We start from the raw sequence: 21,865 nt of genomic DNA, 5'->3' as shown, positions 1-21,865 counted from the left end.
AATTCTGGGACAATCTATGAAATCTACTCAGTTGATGTAATATTCTCCCAAAAATATGCCAGACATTTTTCATTTTCTAATATTCTCCTATATTTTTGAATGCAAAACTAAAGCCAGAGATACTTACCATCATCATCACTCTCTTCAAATTCATCTGAGTAGTCAAAATATTCAGGAATTTCTGGTTCCTCAGTAGCCTGCTGTCTTGCTACACGGGCAGCAATTGCTTTTTGTAGTTCATCCTAATATAATACCACACATACAGTAACAATAAGGTTTTCATCTGAATCAGAAAAATGTGGTCTTTTACAGGGTGAAGGGATTTGATATACCACCCTTTTATGATACAATCAAAGCAGTTTATATATACGGGTACTTTTTTCTGTCCCTAGTGGGCTCACAATATAAGTTGTTTTTGTTTTATTTTGGGGGGGGGGGGGGGGGGGGGGAGTGTCATACCTGATGCAATGGAGTTTTAAATGACTTGCCAAGGGTCACAAGTAGCTACAGTGGAATCAAACCATTAGGCTACTGCTCCACTCTGGACGTGTGAGTGTATATATATATATATATATATATATATATATATATATATATACACACACAGAGAGAGAGAGAGAAATATAGATAGATAGAGAACATTTGTCACAACTAAAAGTTCTTCACTTAGGGGTCCTTTTACTAAGGTGCGCTGAAAAGTGGCCTATGCTGGTCTAGACGCATATATTGGAAGCACGCAGGTCCATTTTTCAGCACACTTGCAAAAAAGGTCTTTTTTTTTGGCAAAAAATGGACATGCAGCAAAATAAAAATTGGTGCACATCCATTTTGGGCCTGAGACCTTACTGCCACCTACTGACCTAGCTGTAAGGTCTCATGCGTTAATCAGGTGGTAATGGTCTATGCATGTACAATGCTCATTGCCACCTGGTTAGCGCTGCGCGCCGTAAATTTTCCAGTGCGCTTAGTGGACACGTTTAAAAAATGAAATTACTACCCAGGCCACACAGTAGCCGGGCAGTAGTTTAAAACTGACGCATGTAGGTGCCTACGCGACTTAGTAAAAGGGCTCCTTAGTTGTGACAAATGTTCTAAGCAATTTTTAATATTTTCCCTGAAATAGCCAAAGCAAAACAAAGACACTCTTAGCCTCATGTCGGCAACAATGAAATGAAGATAATTACAATATTCCTTAATGGTTGAGTGATACATGATTGAGGATATATGTAAATACTATACTGTACTTGACATATATAATTAGAAAAAGGATCTATGAAAAAAATAAGGTGAAGAGGTACTGGAAAAAGTGTACATCCATATATACCCACCTTCTGCTGGTCTGCAAAAAAATGAACTTTTTTTTTTTTTTTGCTTCCTCTCTCAGAAAGGATATTTTTGGCACAATCTGGTGTTTTTTTTTTTATAAAAGGAAGCGATGAACCTGCATGCCTTTATAAACATTTCCTAAGAAAAACAGGTACAGTACAACTCGGTAAAACCTTTTCAAGATGTTCTGACTTTGAAATGCAAACTCCACAACAGAAACATCTCCAACCAGGTAAACAGGATGTGTGTGCATACGTTTAGGCAACTGGGCCAGATTCAGTAAATGGCACCCGATGTCAGGCAGCCATTATGATTGTGCTAAGACAGTATTCTCAAAGGGCAGTCTTTGTGGAAACCTTTACAGAATAGTAGCTCAGCATGCATTTCATGTTTAACTTTGGAGGTCAGCATTTATGCCAGTGAAAAGGTAGTGTAAAAGCTCACGCCAAACTGAAGGCTGTTGGGCGCACAGAAGCAGGTATCCTTTAACATGTGAAATAATGTCTACAAAATGCCTCTGCCACGCACTATGCCCATCCCATAGTCATGCCCCTTTTAAGTACCATGCTTTAAATTTAGGCGTGCATGTTATAGAATACGGATTAGGGCAGATCTGTGTGTAAATCCTAATTACTGCCAATTAAGTGTTTGTTAATTCCAATAACTGATTGTAGCACCTAATTGACTAATTAGTTTATGCATGAATCTGGAAAATGAGCCCAAATTTGGGTGACCTACATTGGATCTCGGGGTTAGAGTTTATGCTTACTCATTTCTTGAATATCAAAATTGTGTACAGTATTATAAAAAAAGCTAGAAACAGAAAATTCACATAAGAACATAAGAAAATAAGAATAGCATACTGGGTCAGACCAATAGTCCATCTAGCCCAGTATCCTGTTTCAATAGTGGCCAATCCAGGTCACAAGGACTGGCAGAAACCAAAACAGTAGCAACATCCCATGCTATGAAACCCAGGGCAAGCAGTGGCTTCCCTATGTCTGTCTCAGTAGCAGACTATGGATTTTTTTCTCCAGGAACTTATCCAAACATTTTTAAACCCAGATACGCTACCCGCTGTTACTACATCCCCTGGCAAAAAGTTCCAGAGCCTAACTATTCGTTGAGTAAAAAAAATATTTCCACCTATTTGTTTTAAAACCGTTTCCATGTAACTTTATTGAGTGTCACATACTATGAGGCGTATTTTCAAAGCATTTAGACTTACAAAATTTCATAGTAACCTATGGCACTTGTAAGTCTAAGTGCTTTGAAAATGAGCCCCAAAGTCTTTGTACTTTTTGAAAGAGTGAAAAATCAATTCATTTCTACTCCACTCAGGATTTTGCAGACCACAACCATATCTCCCCTCAGTCATCTCTTTTCCAAGCTGAAGAGCCCTAACCTCTATAGCTTTTCCTCATATGAGAGGAGTTCAATCCCCTTTATCATTTTGGTTGATTTTCTTTAAACTTTTTTAAGAAAATGTGACCAGAAATGAACGCAATATTCAAGGTGAGGTCACACCATGGAGCAATACAGAGGAATTACATTTCAATCTTATTTACCATCCTTTTCTAATAATTCCTAGCATCCTGTTTGCTTTTTTGGCCGTCACTGCACACTGGGCAGAATATTTCAGCGTATTGTCTACAATGACACCTAGATCTTTTTCTTGGGTGCTGACCCCCAAGGTGAATCCTAGCATCAGGTAACTATGATTCAGATTATTCATGCCAATGTAGATCACTTTGCATTTGTCCACATTAAATTTAATCTGTCATTTGAATGCCCAGTCTTCCAATTTCCTAAGGTCTTCGTGCAATTTTTCACAGTCTACATGTCTTAACAGCCTTGAATAGTTTTGTGTCATCTCAAATGTAATCACCTCACTTGTCGTTAAACAGCACTGATCCCAGTGCAGAACCCTGTGGCAGTCCACTATTCACCCTCCTCCATTGAGAGAAATGGTCATTTATCCCTACCCTCTGTTTTCTGTCCAATAACCAATTCCTAATCCACAACAGAACATTGCCTTCTATCCCATGACTCTCTAATTTTCTCAGCAGTCTCTCATGAGGACCTCTGTCAAAAGCTTTCTGAAAATCTAGATACACTGTCATCAACCAGCTCAACTTTACCCACATGTTTATTCACATTTTCAAAGAAATGAAGCAAATTGGTGAGACAAGACTTCCCTTGGCTGAAACCATGCTGACTCTATTCCATTAAACCATGTTTATTTATATGTTCCATAATTTTATTCTTTACAATAGTTTCCACTATCTTACCCGCAACTGAGGTGAGGTTTACTGGTCTGTATTTTCCTGAATCACCCCTGGAACCCTTTTTAAAAATTGGAGTCACATGCTCCACTGCTACTACTACTACTACTATTTAGCATTTCTATAGCGCTACAAGGCATACGCAGCGTGCACAAACACAGAAGAAAGACAGTCCCTGCTCAAAGAGCTTACAATCTAATAGACAAAAAATAAAGTAAGCAAATCAAATCAATTAATGTGTACAGGAAGGAAGAGAGGAGGGTAGGTGGAGGCGAGTGGTTATAAGTGGTTACGAGTCAAAAGCAATGTTAAAGAGGTGGGCTTTCAGTCTAGATTTAAAGGTGGCCAAGGATGGGGCAAGACGTAGGGGCTCAGGAAGTTTATTCCAGGTGTAGGGTGCAGCGAGACAGAAGGCGCGAAGTCTGGAGTTGGCAGTAGTGGAGAAGGGAACAGATAAGAAGGATTTATCCATGGAGCGGAGTGCACGGGAAGGGGTGTAGGGAAGGACGAGTGTGGAGAGATACTGGGGAGCAGCAGAGTGAGTACATTTATAGGTTAGAAGAAATTTGAACAGGATGCGAAAACAGATAGGGAGCCAGTGAAGTGACTTGAGGAGAGGGGTAGTATGAGTAAAGCGACCCTGGCGGAAGACGAGACGGGCAGCAGAGTTTTGAACCGATTGGAGAAGGGAGAGGTGACTAAGTGGGAGGTCAGCAAGAAGCAGATTGCAGTAGTCTAAACGAGAGGTGACAAGAGTGTGGATGAGGGTTTTGGTAGAGTGCTCGGAAAGAAAGGGGCGGATTTTACGGATGTTGTAAAGAAAGAAACGACAGGTCTTGGCGGTCTGCTGGATATGAGCAGAGAAGGAGAGAGAAGAGTCAAAGATGACCCCAAGGTTTCGAGCTGAGGAGACAGGGAGAATGAGAGAGCCATCAACAGAAATAGAAAACGGGGGGAATGGGGAGGTGGGTTTGGGGGGAAAAATGAGAAGCTCGGTTTTGGTCATGTTTAATTTCAGGTGGCGTTGAGACATCCAGACAGCAATGCCAGACAAGCATGCTGAAACTTTGGTTTGGATGGAAGGTGAGATATCAGGGGTAGAAAGATAGATTTGGGAGTCATCAGCATAGAGATGGTAGGAAAAGCCATGGGATGAGATTAATGAACCAAGAGAAGAAGTGTAGATAGAAAAGAGGAGGGGACCAAGAACAGAACCCTGAGGTACGCCAACAGGCAGAGGAATAGAAGTAGAAGAGGATCCACCAGAGTGAACACTAAAGGTGTGGAGGGAGAGGTAGGAAGAGACACTGCTCAGACTCTCTCTTCTCTCCTGCAGCACTTTTCTTCCATCACTGACTGCAGAATGCCTGGGCTCCTCTTACCTCATGCTGCTCATCAATCAGCTGGACTACAACATGCTTTGTAACAAAAGGACTTGTAAGTTAACTATAATTCATATTTAAACCTGTTACCTTGTTTTTAAAGCACAAATTCTCTGTTCTAAGAGTCTTAAGACTGCCTCTCGTTTGCAACATTATTTACATTACCTGTACTGTAAATAAACTCTTTTCTGCAGCTAAATGTATGGTCTTTATGTTCTGGGCACATGCTTTTAAAACTTGCAGTGCAGGTTAATGTAAGGTCGTTTTTAAAACTTAGTGCCATGCTTTGAGCATAAGTTCCTAAATCTTATGCATTGCAGGTTAATGTGACTCAAAAAAATATAATACTTAATCCCCTTTATTCTTGCAATTGTAAGTCTTATTACCTTAATAGGCAATTGGTGGAGAAATAACCAAAATATATCTTAAAACTTATAAATACAGCGAATGCTCTGAGCAATTTCCCCAAGTTAAATATTTCTTGTAACAATAGCATCCCAGCAAGCAATGAGCGAGCCTATGCTAAAAAAGGGGAGTTGAGAGGGAACACTTCCACAGAATCACATTGCCTCAGGCTTTGAGAAATTAACCATGTGAATCTATTGTCACAAGCTATAGTGCACCTGCCTACAACCATGAGATCAGAGGGCTGAGGTCTAAAGAAGTGTCAACAAAGAAGTTGAATAACTCTCCTAATTGCACCCTTCTCCTCCATCGCTAACTTCAGACTCCGTTCCTTTTATCTCACCGCACCTTATGCCTGGGATAGGCTTCCTGAGCCGTTACGTCTAGCTCCATCCCTGGCCGCCTTCAAATCCGGGCTAAAGACCTACCTGTTTGATGCTGCTTTTGACTCCTAACTTGTCACCTGCTCGTAACCTTTATCTTGTCTTCCTCTCTTCAATAGTTCCTTTCCCTACATGTCCTTCTGTCTGTCCTACCCTTATCCCTTATTGGTCCTGTCTGTCTGTCCTGATTTAGATTGTAAGCTCTTTTGAGCAGGGACTGTCTTTTCTTCACGTTCAACTGTGAAGTGCTGCGTACGACTGGTAGCGCTATAGAAATGATTTGTAGTAGTAGTAGAATATCATCAGCAAAATAAAAGCCACATACTCCCTGATTCTCAACCAAACTCTTCATTAATCTAATAAACACATTGAAAAGCACAAAAAACAAACTCCGGAATACCCCACTGGTCAGACAGAATAACTCCTATGCAGAGCCCTCCACGTACATTCCTGCCAATGGAGGGTGCTGTTTCAGTATCACATTTTCAATAGCAAGGAACAGGCAATCTGTGCAAACTTATAGCTATGCTGCCTGTCCCTAGAGACTGAAAACATAAAATTGAAGCATCAACCCTCACTGGCAGGAATGTGGTTGGAGGACTCCCACCCAGCTTAGAGGGAACACTGGTGGAGACCTTAAAAGATCATAATGCTCAGGTAAGAGACAAACCACTTCACTGCAAAGATAATCAATTAATACTGAGTGGTCAGCAAGTTGAAATGCTGACGAGAGATCCACAGATGCCAAGATAACAAACTAGCTAATTTTAAGAGTGAAATGCACCTTGCTAAGCATAGCTGTAAGGACTGATTTAGTGCTGTGATCCAGGTGAAAACCGGACTTCTGCGGCTGAAGAGCAAAAGTTCTTATCCAGAAAATCTCAAACCTGGCAAAACACTACCTTCTCCAATAACTTCCAAAGAAGAGCGGCCAATGTTAGCATTGGTCAAACAGCTTGCTTCTGGAGCTCGGAACTTGGCTAGAAACAAGATTAGTGCTGATCATAGAAAGAAACAACAAGTAGAAGAAAATCAAAAAGGGCTCCTTTAGAAATTTTGCAGGGAACAGATGATAAAGAATAAGGACAACATCTTAACAAGAATGACAGTGAATGTAAGACTGGAAAATATCCAAGAATTTAAGAACGAAGCCAATCCATGGGATTAAATGAAACAAAATCATCCATTTCTCGTGAAGCAACTGATGAATTAGAAAGAAAATCTGTCCCAAGATCAGAAACCTTTGAGGAAAAAATACTTGGTAAAGTCATCAGATATGAGAGCAAGGTTAGAAGCAATCTAGAAATGTTCCTTCATCTGGTTAGCAGTAGTGAGAATGAACTTAGAGTAAAAGACCCTCTTGGCATCCCTAACACTATTCAGATAAAAAGTATGCATTCCCCATGCAATTTTATACAAATCAATTTCTGCATGTACAGTAAAATAAGTTTTAAGCATTGATTTCATATTTTAGAATTGTTTTGTGATTGTACTTTATTTTCAATTTTCTATTAGGTATTAGTGTTAGTATCACACAGCTATGTCTTTCCAGCCTAGGCTGTTATTTTATGGGAAAAAAAACATATTAAGGCATATTGTGCACTCAGGGCTGGATTTAGTAAATGGTGCCCAAAATTAGGTGGCAGAAAGATCCAAGCTAAACTTGTATTCTTTAAAGAGCGCTCTACGCCAAGCGCCCCTAACTTAGGTACTTGCAATGCATCCACCTCTTTCATTACCATATGTCACAGTTAAAAGACTGAACGCACAAACTATTAAGGTGAGAAAACATTGGCAGCAGCTTTATTGAAAAAACAAACAGTTTCATAACTATATATAACTATATATATATATATATATATATATATATATATATATATATATATATTGTGAGGAGGAGGTAGAAGGAAGGCAGAGAAGAGCTGATAGTGACAGTAAGCGAGGAAAGGAGAAAAACCCTCAGAGGGGAAAAGGGAGTAGGAGACTGATGAAAAGGGAAGAGAACTACAGAGCCCAGCAACACTTGCAAAGGAGGAGGGAACAAGAGAAACAGTACCACAACTCCCAGCAGGTAGTAGAGTCAGGGGGTGATTGGGAGATGGAGGATAATCAGGGGGAGGAGCAGCACCTGGGAGAGAGGGTGGGGGAAGACTCCATGGAGTGGGAGGAGATTGAACTAGGAGAGGAAAGCGAAAGGAAAGAGGTTGGTGAGGAGCAAATGGAGTTCTTTTGCTCAGGACAAAGAGAGGTGGAAAAGGAAGAGACTGCAGAGAGAGAGAAGCCAGAGATTTGGGGCCACTAAGTGACAATGCCTAGATGCGGTCTGGCTTCATGGAACAGTGGGAATTAATTACCTGAAGGAGGTCAGTCTGAACATTTGTGGGAGGTTGTCAGAGTGTTGGTGTCTGGCAAATGAGGGTGGTGAAAATGTCTCTAACTCCTAGGCAGTAGCAGAGAGGAGCGGAGGAATAGACTGAACCACAGGTTTTCCCAAGTCTTTAGCTAATTCTAAGACTGAACTGTTGTTTGTTTGGTGTGTTGGAAAAGTGAAGCAAAGTGCACGGAGACCAACAGCTGTGGTACAGTGAACATACTGTTTTTCCCACTGGTACCGCGGTGGAATAAAGTACTCTGCAGGATAAATTTGGTACTGTGAATAATTACTTTTTGCAAGTGAGCAGAAGCAGTTCCTCTTAGGAGGTGGATTAGCCCCAATTGTGTGGGTGAAGACAGACAGCACGGAGAGGTGCGGGTCGAGAGCGGACAGGCAAACTCTGCAAATACCCAAAAATTCACAAATTAAAACATCAAACCAATAATTCTTTAGTTTCATATTCAACTAGACGGTATTGAATTAACTGTGAAAAGTTACCGGTACCCCCAGGGCCATGGTGACACCGAGCCCCAAAACCTCCTGTCCCTCAAGGTGGTGATGCCCTCAAGGATCCAAAATTAAATTTCAGGACATAACTCCTCCCCCCAGGGATTCCATATCCCCCTCCATTCATCTGCTGAGCTAAAAACTATCCTGAACAACCTTCACACTCTTCGCGCCATATCCCTACCCACCGGGAGGGTGGGGGAAGGGGACAATGGCCCAAAGCCTTCCACATCTTTCCCTCCCAACTACACTCCCGCCAAAACCCCAACACCAAACAAACAGATAAAATCCCTCCCCTTCTCATAAATCCACCAATCCTAAGCTCTCGTGCCAAACCCAACCAGCTGATACTACCCTCCAATCCCTTCCCCTCCCAGCAACAAGCTAACAGCAAACAAAATTAACCCCAAAGGTGCCTGCATGCTCAGCCAAGTTAAACATTCATGGTCCAGACCTGACCATGAGCGTCCTTTATAGAACAGCGCTTAGTGAAAATTTCTGTGCCCAAATTTGGGCACAAGGACTTATGCCTTCTAAAATCTGGTGTAAATCCTGGCACACAAGTTGGGTGCACAACCCAGGAATTCTATTATATTTTTCAAATGCCCCTGACCTGACTATGTCCCTCCCATGGCTACACTCCCTTGTGGGCTGTGCATGAGACAAGTTGGGCACTCAGCATTATAGCATACTGCATAAGCAAATTTGTGCCAATTAATGCCGGAAACTGGTTGTTAATGGTTCATTAAATAATTAAATTTACATATGGACCTCAAGACTGCGCCCAAATTTGGGTGACCTTTACATAATCCGGGTATCAATACCTGGGTGACTGAATTAGTCACTGACCTGATCATTCCAGGAAATCTTTTTCTTACAGCCTTGAATACATATAATGAGCTTGGGGGATAATTTTAAAAGGCACTTTCACCAGTACTCTGCCCAACAGTAGATGTGAGCGCTCTCAATAACAGCCACCACACAGCTTGGAATATCACTGATATATGAGGATTAAATGAAAGATAATGTCTCCACATCAATAACTTTTTTTAAACGAAGACACTGTAACGAACAAAGTACAAAAATAATGCTTGAAACTTGCACTTTCATTACATACATTTACTTTCCTACATAGTTGCCACCATTTGCCTCAAATTTCTTCCAATAGCCAAGTTTTGGAAAGCCATTGCAAAAGAACTACATTTCTTGTCTCTTTGACCAATTGTTCACAGTCCTTTCCACCTTTTTGAGTTGAACAGATGCCCTGAAAGTATTCCCTCAATTTGGGAAAAAGATGGAAATCGCATGGTGCTAAGTCTATGTTATATGATGGATAACATAAGACTAAGACCCATCTTCGTATTTGCCTCTGTTGTTTTTCATGGTGTGTGAGGCCTAGCGTTGTCATGTTGCAACAAAATTTCCTTCTTGTGCTTCTGAATGCTTCTCAGTTGTTCTTCTAAAGTTTTCAGGGTTGCAATGTAAAATCTCGAGCGATCCTCCAATTGTCTTTTACAAGTTTCTCACCTTTCTCATGTGAGAAACAGCCACTTAATTTTTAATCACACAAATCAGCCCTTCCCAGTCAACAGTCTTTACATTTTTTGGCCCAGCATTGCATAGTACTCGCATCAACACAGTCATCACCATGCATGCAGTGAATTTCAATTGAAGGGGCTCCTTTAACAGTCATAAATTTTATCACAACACGTTGTTTACAACGCACTGAGTGCTCACTGCACGCAACCTCTTTACATAAACATTTCTTGCCAACTGAGGTGAAGAGAAAGATTTCAAAAAAACAAGTGAACACATGCAGCACATTAGTGCTGCAAATTGTTGGTGAACTATGAAGATGGAGGCATTACAAAAGTGCATAAGTACATAAGTGTTGCCATCCTGGGACAGACCGAAGGTCAATCAAGCCCTGTATCCTGTTTCCAACAGTGGCCAATGCAGGTCACAAATACCTGGCAAGATCCCAAACCAGTACAATATATTTTATGCTGCTTATCCTAGAAATAAACAATTGTGCCTGTGCTCTGTCGAGCATCAAAATATAACAAAATGTTTAAACACACATGAATACAAGTGTATTGCTTCTTCAGCTTATTGAGAGTGGAGTAGTCTCATATGTAACACACGATAAAGATTATTTGATTTTTCACCCAATGACTGGGTGTATTATCTGTGTGTATTGTCTAATCATTGACTGAACCTCCACCACCCTTTGCTAATCTTATATATAAAGATATATTTCTGTTTGTCAATATGCTAACATCTAATTTTATGTAGCACTTAGCTTGAACAAGTTGGTGCTCTTAAAACCCCGACAGGTCCCCGTTTCGTGGTTACTTTCTCAAGGGGGAGTCACCAGTTCAAGTAACAGTCTCAAGTGCAACTGCAGCATTACTCTGTCTCTCAAGTGCAACTGCAGCATTACTCTGTGCCAAGTGTTCAGCGCTGCGTGCGTCTGTGAGGCCTAGCGTTGTCATGTTGCAACAAAATTTCCTTCTTGTGCTTCTGAATGCTTCTCAGTTGTTCTTCTAAAGTTTTCAGGGTTGCAATGTAAAATCTCGAGCGATCCTCCAATTGCCCTTTTTTTTCATTCTTGATGGAATAATCAAGCTGATTAGAGTCACAAGAAAGGCCTGTGCAATGAGGGTAATTCTGTAAGAGGCTTTATTATTATTATTATTAACATTTGTATAGCGCTACCATTAATAGTGCTGCAACAAACTGGTAGTGCTAGGTGAGAGAATCCAATGTTCAGCATCCCCTGCAGAGGTTAATGCCTTCATGGGTAACATTCACAGTGAAAGTAAATGTATTACAGAATGCAATTGAAAATAGCAGCTGCCCATTCTTTAAACCAATAATTTTGTTCATTTTAACAACAGGGCATGTTATGGATCCCTGATCTTCCAAACGAGGAAGACAGTTTTATATGGGCACAGTCCTACTGTCATTCGGTTGCTCTCACTCACTGTAATATCAGAATGTGCAGTAAGTAGGAATACCAGTGGTAGGAAGAGAAAGAAAAGGAACAACTTTAACTGAAATAAATGAGTGGACAGGGGGATGCACAGCCTGATGCAAAAAAAAAAAAAAACTGGTTTACCAGCTAAGGGATTCCTCTCCCTTCCATAGTAACAAAAGTAAAGTAATTTACCTGAAAAGTTGATCTTTTAGAGGCCTTTGGGCTCTTGGTGTAGGCCAATAGAGAGCTGAAATCTTCATCATCAGACATAATGTTTTAGACAGCAATGAATCAATCTGGTGAAGTGAAGCTTGCAAGTCCACTGATTATAACTCGAATTCTTTCCTGATTTCCTGCTATCACTGTTCAATTTAAGATTCCTGGAATCATCTATGATCACCTGTAAAAACAGAATGTATAGCATCCTAAGTGTTTTCCTATTCATAGCAGCAGTCTACAGAGTCCAAGTCTGATTTAAATTGATTCAAGGGTGTGAATTATTCCATTAGAAGTTAAAGGAGTTGATTAATATACAAGATTATACTAATCAGTTCATTTAAAATTAACACAACAAATCGCATTAACATAAGAGTAAATACTAAAATGCCACTATAAACATGGAACTAGTTATGGGCTCCTTTTACTTAGGGGCACCAATGGATTTAGAGGTGATCTAAGGGATTTAGAGGTCCTTTTACAAAGGCACGCTAAAATGCTAGCACACCTTTGTAAAAGCACCCCTTTGTGCATGCTAATGATTAGCACACGCTAAATGCTAAGATGTCCATAGGAATAAAATGGGCTTCTTAGCGCACACTAAATCCGTTAGCATGCAATTTGGGATGTGCGCCCAATTTACACACACAATTTAATTGAATAACAAGCTAATTAAAGCCAATAACTGGCTTTTTAACAAGCAATTTTTGGCACTAAAGTTAATTGAACTTTATGCGCCTAAAATATTTGCGTGATTTGAAAAAATGGGCATGGAAATGGGAGGGTCATGGGCAGAACAGGAGTGCGCCTAAAATGTGCGTTGTTATAGAATACTAGGGATATGCGCCTAATGTAGGCACATACATTTTGAACCGCATTTCAATTGGTGCAAATGGCCATGCCTAAAGTTAGGCATGATTCTCGGGTGTAAGCACTGTTCTATAAACCGTGCCTAACTTTAAGTGAGGCTTATAGAACAGCGCTTTTTCCGTGCCGATTTTTTTGGTGCCATATATAGAATCTAGCCCTATATATCTTGAAGTTCAGTTTTGTCTATTTCAGATATATATTATTAAAATGCTAGTGAAAACAATTTTCAGCGGAGGCCTGCAAGTCATTTTCAAAGGGAAACTCCATGAAGAATTTGCCTTTGAAAATCCCTTAGATCACAATGATGCAAATTACCTTTAAATCCCTGGAAAGCAAATGTGAGGATTTTAAAATGAAATCTTGCTTTTCTGGGCATACTCCTAGATTTTCCCATTGTGGTCAGGCCAATTTTGAAAGTTTATTCATGGAAATCCTTAGAAAACTGCTCCCTTAGGAGTCCTTTTACCAAGTTGCGATAAAAAGGACACTGTGGTAGCAGTGGGGGCCATTTTTCCTGCGTGCCAGGGCCCTTTTCTACCACAGCAGGTAAAAAGCACCCACCAAAAAAATGGCCATGCGGTAAGATTACTCTTACCGCGTGGCCATGCGGTGGGGAGCACTTACTGCCACCCACCAAAGAGGCAATAAGGGCTACCATGGTAACCTGGCAGTGGGCAGCACTGCCTGATTACCGCCAGGTTAGTGCCGTGGTAAAAATTCAAAAAATATTTTCAAGCACAACGGAAATGGCATTCAATCGAGCTGGAACTACTGCCAGTTACTGCGCTGGGCCGGCGGTGGCTTTGGGTTGCCGCACGGCAAGCCCACCGACATGTGGCAACTCTTTCGTAAAAGGGCCCCTTGCTGCGCTATTCAGTAAAGTGCTTAAAACCTTTAGGGGTCCCTTTACAAAGCAGCAGGTGGTAAGCCTAACGCGGGCTAACATGGAACTACCTCCGGCCCAACGCAGCCACCGGCAGTAGTTTTGCCTTGAGTGTGCGCCATTTTATTTTATAGCACGGTGCTAATCCAGCAGTAATCAGGCATCGCCGTGCGCTACCCAGTTACCGCTGAGTTACCGCGGAAGCCCTTACCACTGCCTCAATGGATGGCTACTGCAGGGCCCTTTTTCCCGCAGCTTGGTAAAAGGACCCCTTAATAAATATCACATATAAAGCCTGAAAGGTCACGGAGAGAGTGAGCTCCAGAGACCTCGGCCAAAATTGGGCCGCGAAATAGCTGGAGATTGGCTGCAAACAGCTAGATGCGTTCGCCAACCCGATCGGGACCGCGTCGGGACCAGGTGGACCAACGGATCGATCTACCACTGCGAGATCTGGTGGACGATCCGCTGAAAGGACACCTGGTGAACCGACCAACCTCGTGGGCCTTGAATGAAGTTTAGTTGCGAAATAGCTGGAACTTGGCTGAAGGCAGCTGATTAGAACCAGGTGAAGCGGCGGATCGACCGAGTGCTGTGATACCTGACAGTCGAACCGCTGAAAGGCGCTGAAATACGACAAGCCGACCGACCGTGTGGACACCAGCGTGGCTACCAGCGATCGACTAGCCTCGGAGCCTCCTAGGTGACCAACGGAAAGACCACCGCGAGGGCGCCACAAGGTTTTCGGCACCCCAGCGACCCGAAACAAGGTGAGTCACTGGCACCTTTTTAAGGAGGACAGCATAATACCAGAACACCCACCCTTGCGCAGAACTCCCTCCGACATAGCGGGAACGCGGAACCCTCTCATACCGTTTCGCCCGCTGCCTTAATCTCCCAACCGGCGAGGTGCAGGATCTCTGCAGTCTCCTCGCCTCGACCCACGCTACATGCCATTGAGTGGTGAGAGCAGTTGAGGATCGAGGGGCCGGAACCAACGTGTTGATTTCTATGCGGAGACCGGTGGGTTGCACATGAAGCGCTGCTAAACCCCGAGAGAGACGAACGAAGCCAGCTGACCTAGATGTAGGCGGCAGGACCGAGACCAGAGCTGCGAACAGAGAGACCTGAGCCACATCCACAGCCAGGGACAATAACCTTGGAAGACGGACCGTCCAAGGGCTCGATAACGCCTTGCCACCCTACAGAGACCGCTCACTCCTCTACAAACTGGTCAGTTCAGGCTCCAGCTGGACTGCGCTGGAGGCCAGGCGTGGAGATGCTGACCGGTCTCACACGGAGACCAGGGAAGGCATAACATCACGGGCTAAGGGCCGCACACCTGGACCCAGAGAGAGGACAATGGACGAGGAGAGGAGCAAAGCATAAGTGGTGACGCGTGAGCAAGCCCAAATCTGAACAACCTGATTTGTAGCTAGGTGAAGAACTTCCTTGAATACTTTGGCTGCTTGATGCCTCGAGTGCATACATAGTAGATGACGGCAGAAAAAGACCTGCATGGTCCATCCAGTCTGCCCAACAAGATAAACTCATATGTGTATAGCATGTTAGGAGATTTCCTTTGAATGCTTGAAATGATATAAATGTTGTGGGGGCATCCTCTGTCTGCTTGAATCCCTAGTATGCTTTAAAGTTGAAAGACTTCCTTCGAATGCTTGTTGCTTCAAATACTTCAAATGTAGCATGTTGAATGACTTACTCTAGATGCTTCAAATGCTGTAAATGCCTTAAATGCACGCCAGACTTTAAACTTCTAACAGCTCCCATAGAGGACTCCTGAGCAACTCTTCCGTATAACATCTCACAGCATTTTTGCGGTATCTATACCACAATACTACTCTGATATTGAATTGTAAATTGTTCTAATCAATATGCTGCATAACTAAGCACGATAATAACCTAAATCACTGTATTATTGATATATTTACTGACCTAATCTTCTAATGCTTCTTGAAATAATGAACTAACCATTATTTTATATAATTAATCAGGATAATACATTAAAGCAACAATAGCACTGAACGGTTTGATAACTGAATCCTCTAATGCTCTAAATGCTTTATATGCATCCTATAACACCACACCAGTAATTATACTACTGAACACTACTCACACACACCCCTACTATACTACACAAATTAACACTGATATGAACCCCAACAAACTACTCCTAACTATCTATTGTCTCTCCCTTATGCACCACACACTCTCATCCCCTTGCACGGACAACAATATTCCCACTACACACAAATCACCTACGCAAACCATACACAACATGCCTACCCAAAAAATAAAAAAATGGCACAAAAAACATACTACACACGGACACTATTTATAGAAAGGAAAAAAAGATCTTAAACTCACATACCAAGAAGATAGACAACTGATAGAAATCAACACTGCCTTGACACAATTAACACTGATATGAACTCCAACAAACTACTCCTAACTATCTATTGTCTCTCCCTTATCCACCACACACTCTCATCCCCTTGCACGGACAACAATATTCCCACTACACACAAATCACCCACGCAAACCATAAACAATATGCCTACCCAAAAAATCAAAAAAATGTCACAAAAAACATACTACCCATGGACACTATTTACAGAAAGGAAAAAAAGGTCTTAACAAACTCACATACCAAGAAGATAGACAACTGATAGAAATCAACACTGCCTTGAACCCAACTGAACCCCACCAACTAATACAAATAGGCTACATCAATGCCAGATCGGCAGTTAATAAAACCACGATAATAACCGACTGGATCACAGCCGACCATCTCGATTTCCTACTTATTAGTGAAACTTGGATCCATGACCCTAAACATCCCATAATCTTAGAGCTCTGTCCTCCAGGATACAAAATCACCCACTGGACAAGGGATGGAAAAAGAGGAGGAGGCATAGCTATAATCTACAAATCTCAATTCACAATCACAACAACAGCAGAATCCATTCTTCCCCAACTTGAAATAGCCTCAGTCAGAATCAACCACCCAACCCTGCGTGACCACCTAAACTTAATCCTATTTTACAGACCCCCAGGCAATTGGCAAGACTCCCAAACGCACTTTATGGATTTCATATCGAACACTTGCGTTTCCACCCAGAACCTTATCATAGCAGGAGATATCAATCTTCACCTTGAAGATACTAACTTAAGCAATGTACGCGAATGCAAGGACTTCATCCAACTATGGGAGCTCCACTGGCCAAACATGCAACCCACCCACAACAAAGGACACACACTAGATATCATTACCCACAAATTCTCATCAGAACCAAATCTCACACTAATAGATACAAAATGGACAGCCACGCCATGGTCCGATCACTACAGAGCTAATCTCTCCCTTCACTGGAGACCAAAAAAAGCACAACAAAAAAAAGAGCAACAAACCTACACTACGAGAGGCAAAATAGACCCACTAACATTCTGACAACAATTCTACACCGACGAATGGACAACACCTATAGACTCACCCCAATTTCTCCAAGAATGGGACAATAGATGCAGAACAGTACTAGACAACATAGCACCACTTCAAACCAGAACCTCACACAGAAAAAACTCAATGCCATGGTTTAACGAATAATTGAAAGAACTAAAAACACAAGTCAGAAGATTAGAAAGAGCATGGAGCAAGAAAAAAGACGAACACACACTCAAAGACTGGAAACAACTACAAAGAAAATACAAATACACTATCAGACAAACTAAAAGAACATATTATAAAACCAAAATAGGACCAAACTACAAGGATACACACAAACTATTTTTACTTGTGAATAAACTACTAAATACCACACCGGTTACCTCTAATAATATAGACATACCATCTGCAACCAATCTTGCGAAATACTTCAATGAAAAAATTATAAAGCTCCGACTCATGATACCTACCAACATAACCGAGTACACAAGCATCCTTGAATGTCTAGACCCAATACCTGAGGAATACCCAGCAGATCGATCATGGACCAACTTTGACACTCGCTCGGCAGACAAAATCTCACAATGGCTCGGAAGATACGCCAAGTCGCAATGCAAATTAGACATCTGCCCTACTAGTCTAATAAGATCTGCCCCGAAACAATTCAAAACAGACCTCACGAAACATGTAAACCACAGGCTTCAAAAATGGTCTCTTCCCCACGGATAAAGGAAATATCTTACTTGCTCCTCTGCCTAAAGATGCTAAGAAAAGCCCAATGGACCTATCCAATTATCGCCCAGTAGCATCTATCCCTCTCATAACCAAACTTATGGAGGGCACAGTGACGAAACAACTCACCGAATACCTAAATAAACACTCAATCCTGCACGAGTCTCAATCAGGATTTCGATCGAATCACAGCACCGAAACTGTTCTAGTGTCTGCAATGAACTCATTCAAACAAGCAATTGCAACTGGCAACAACATACTCCTCCTACAATTCGACATGTCCAGTGCCTTCGACATGGTTAACCATAGAATACTATTACATATACTAGAATACTTCAGAGTAGGAGGTACAGTTCTCAAATGGTTCAAAGGATTCCTGACCACAAGATCATACCAAGTAACAACGAAAACGGCCATATCAGCCCCATTGATACCTGAATGCTACACCTCTTCTCAGGAAAACTTATCTACCCCAACTTGACATTTCGTCCTTTAGATTGTAAGCTCTTCCGAGCAGGGACAGTCCTTAATTGTTAATTTGTACAGCGCTGCGTAACCCTAGTAGCGCTCTAGAAATGTTAAGTAGTAGTAGTAATGCGGAGTCCCTCAAGGATCCCCCCTCTCACCAACCCTCTTTAACCTAATGATGATACCTTTAGCGAAACTACTAGCCAATCAAAACCTCAACCCCTACATATATGCAGATGATGTCACGATTTACATCCCGTTTAAACATGATCTAAATGAAATCACCAATGAGATCAACCAAAGCCTCCAAATCATGCACTCCTGGGCGGATGCATTCCAGCTGAAGCTCAATGCAGAAAAAACACAATAATGTCTTGTACTCACCTCACAACATAACACAAACAACTTCACCACCATAACCACACCATACTGTTCTCTCCCCGTCTCACAAAATCTGAAAATTCTTGGAGTTACCATTGACCGAAACCTCACACTCGATGCCCATGCAAAGAATACAACGAAAAAGATGTTCTACTCCACGTGGAAACTCAGAAGAGTAAAACCTTTCTTCCCGAGATACATCTTCTGTACCCTGGTACAGTCACCTGGACTACTGCAACGCACTGTACGCGGGCTGCAAAGAACAGACTATCAAAAACCTCCAAACAACCCAAAATACCGCTGCCAGACTCATATTTGGAAAAACTAAATATGAAAGTGCAAAACCTCTAAGAGAGAAACTTCACTGGCTCCCACTTAAGGAACGCATCGCGTTCAAGATCTGCACAATTGTACACAAAATCATCCATGCAGACGCCCCAACCTACATGCTAAACCTCGTGGACCTACCTACCAGAAACGCCAAAAGATCTTCCCGCAAATTTCTCAACCTACACTTCCCCAGCTGTAAAGGACTAAAATACAAGCTGATACATGCAACTACCTTTTCTTACATGAGCACGCAGCTGTGGAATGCATTACCTACTGCCTTGAAAACTATTGACGATATAACCAACTTTCGTAAATCTCTGAAGACGTACCTCTTCAACAAGGCCTACAAAGAGAACCCATAGCTTCACTAAATCACTTCACCAACCCATCCCAGTTATGAAAATCTACCCTCTATACTTTCCCCTAAAGCTCTTCTTTTTCCCTTTACTTAACTTGTTTACATCACTAATTGTATCTGATATCCTGGAATGACATTGCCATAACAGGACTCTGTAAGCCACATTGACCCTACAAATAGGTGGGGAAATGTGGGATACAAATGCATTAAATAAATAAAATCAAATAAAAATCTTAAACACAATGTAGAAATAAGAATTGAGAGATTCAGGACATGACATATCAGTTTCCACTAGTATTTTAAGAAAGGCTCTCCCATGCAAATCCTTCCCTGAAGGTAGCTCTGGCGTAGCAAGATGGCTGGATATAACTAGGTAAGCGTTGCACAGTTTGATCCCGTTACCATGTTCCATATGCTTCCCCCCCCCCCCCTCGCATTAACTGTTCTATTTTTGATATTGTAGGACTTTAAATAAGGCCGTGGATTTCACTCCTTAAGAAGCTAAAGCGAAACAGAAGCGTTCTGTAGAGCGTTCCCAGCCGCAGTTACAGATACAGCCTAGATGAATGTTGCCAGTATATAACAAGAGAGAGAACATAAAAAGATAAGTTTCTCACCTCATGACAAAAGGTTATTAAGCCTATTAACATATTGGTTGGAGATTTTTTGACTTATGAGGAGCTCATGCATTATCCACATTGGGATGAACTTCCAGTGTCAGTGGATACAAAGCATTCAATCATTCACTGTGTGCCCACACAGAATGTTGAGTGTCTGAAGTCTTTTTTCCTCCTTAAAGGATTACAACATTATAAGTAAGAGGGTTACTTGTGTGGAGAGATAGTTTGTAGCAAGTACCATTGATAATTTTGAAATAACTATTTATAGGTAAGCAACGAAAATTGTCTAGCTTTGAAAAGGATAACTAATGAGCTGTCAGAGATAGCAACAAAAACATGTATATACCTACTTGGGCCAGCACATATACATTGATGAATTCCTATTATTTCAGCACAGGGTGCTTTTTTTTTCTGTGTTGTTTTGTTAACAATAAAATGTGTATCTTGTTATATAATTTATGGCTAGCTTAGTTAGTGGTATCATCGGGTTCATTCAACCACAGACTAAGATTCTTCTTTAATAACCTGCACTAAGAAGCTTCACTCCTTGCAGCCTCCTGCCCCACAAATTTAAGTCTATTGCACCTCACCGCCCAACCCACCTCACGTACATTTTGACCGTGTTACTTGTTTTTGTTAAACGCTACGTTTCAAGAAACAAGGCTAGGCAGCGTGTTGAGGTGAACCAGTGGAACCCTTGCCCAATCAATTCTTTCCCACATAGGGCATCAGGCGCAATAGGAATTTGCAGAGCAAAAGAGGAGGTTACTGTGCCCCTTGGAAGTCAACTGCACACATCTGGTGGCAAATAACAAAAATGACACGTAGATACACGGAGCTGGCTAGGACCCTGAAGCCCTTTCACTGCAAGGCATCTGGAAGAAAGAAAGTTGAGTTCAAACTGCCGCCGGGCTCGAAGCACTGAAAGACATCTCTTAAAGCTAAGCAACCCGCCGAAGCAGCTGCTGCCGATCTTTGAAACAGCTTTGTGATTCCTAACCTGCAACACGCAGCTCCGCTATCTGTCACGCCAACCCGAAGGACAGGAAAGGCCGGGCTGCAGGAGGAACCGGTCCCGCCGCTCCCCCGGCCCCCGCAGAAAGTCGGTTGTTAGCGCTTTTCGCCGGCGCCGCTCATAAGCTCACGTTTGAGACGCCATTGCCTGTTACCAAGCGACTGGATCGCTGGCGGAAATGACGCAACAGACGGCGCTGTCCCGTCACTGGGGAGCCTGAATGAGGAGGGATGATGTGATGTGACTGGTGTGGTGTGCATTTGGTACCTGGTAGCTCTGGGAATGGATGTTAGAAAGGATCATCTGGTTTTTCCTTTTTACTGTAGAGGAGTGTGGTAGCCGTGTTAGTCCACTCTTAAGGTTATCAATAGAAATCAAACAAAATAAAACATGGAAAAGAAAATAAGATGATACCTTTTTTATTAGACATAACTTAATACATTTCTTGATTAGCTTTCGAAGGTTGCCCTTCTTCGTCAGATCGGAAATAAGCAAATGTGCTAGCTGACAGTGTATATAAGTGAAAACATTCAAGCATTACTATGACAGTCTGACAGGGTGGGAGGATGGGGGTGGGTAGGAGGTATGCATGGGGACATCAAAGTATATACCTTTTTACTGGTTATTCACATTACCACTGAGACCCGCGCGTTCAGCATTATTCCCTGGTTCCACTCTAACATAAGACTAGCCATACTGGGTCTGACCAATGGTTTATCCAACCCAGTATCTTGCTTCCAACAGTGGCCCAATCCAGGTCACAAGTACCTGGCAGAAATGAGTAGAAACATTCCATGCTACCAATCTCTTCCCTTATGTCCATCTCAGTAACAGACTGTGGACTTTTCTTCCAGGAACTTGTCCAAACCTGTTTTTTTTTTAAACCC

General features: G+C 42.0%; 1 protein-coding gene across 3 annotated transcripts in view; it reads right to left on the bottom strand.

Moving 5' to 3' along the window:
* MAP9 (microtubule associated protein 9) overlaps positions 1-21,107 on the bottom strand; it is a 244,704-nt gene extending 223,597 nt beyond the window's left edge. For all 3 annotated transcript variants that reach the window (XM_030191616.1, XM_030191617.1, XM_030191618.1), the window contains exons 1-3: positions 20,964-21,107; positions 11,835-12,042; positions 128-242 (exon numbers count right to left, since the gene is read on the bottom strand). In XM_030191616.1, the coding sequence (XP_030047476.1) occupies positions 128-242; positions 11,835-11,912 (193 nt within the window). In that variant the 5' untranslated portion in view covers positions 11,913-12,042; positions 20,964-21,107. The remainder of the gene's footprint in view (positions 1-127; positions 243-11,834; positions 12,043-20,963) is intronic.
* Between the last annotated feature and the right edge of the window lie 758 nt (positions 21,108-21,865).

This window comes from Microcaecilia unicolor, chromosome 2, assembly GCF_901765095.1.
Source record: "Microcaecilia unicolor chromosome 2, aMicUni1.1, whole genome shotgun sequence".
In the NCBI taxonomy this organism is placed as follows: Eukaryota; Metazoa; Chordata; class Amphibia; order Gymnophiona; family Siphonopidae; genus Microcaecilia; species Microcaecilia unicolor.
Note: the sequence above shows the minus strand (reverse complement) of the source record. Positions and strands in the feature narration are given on the sequence as shown.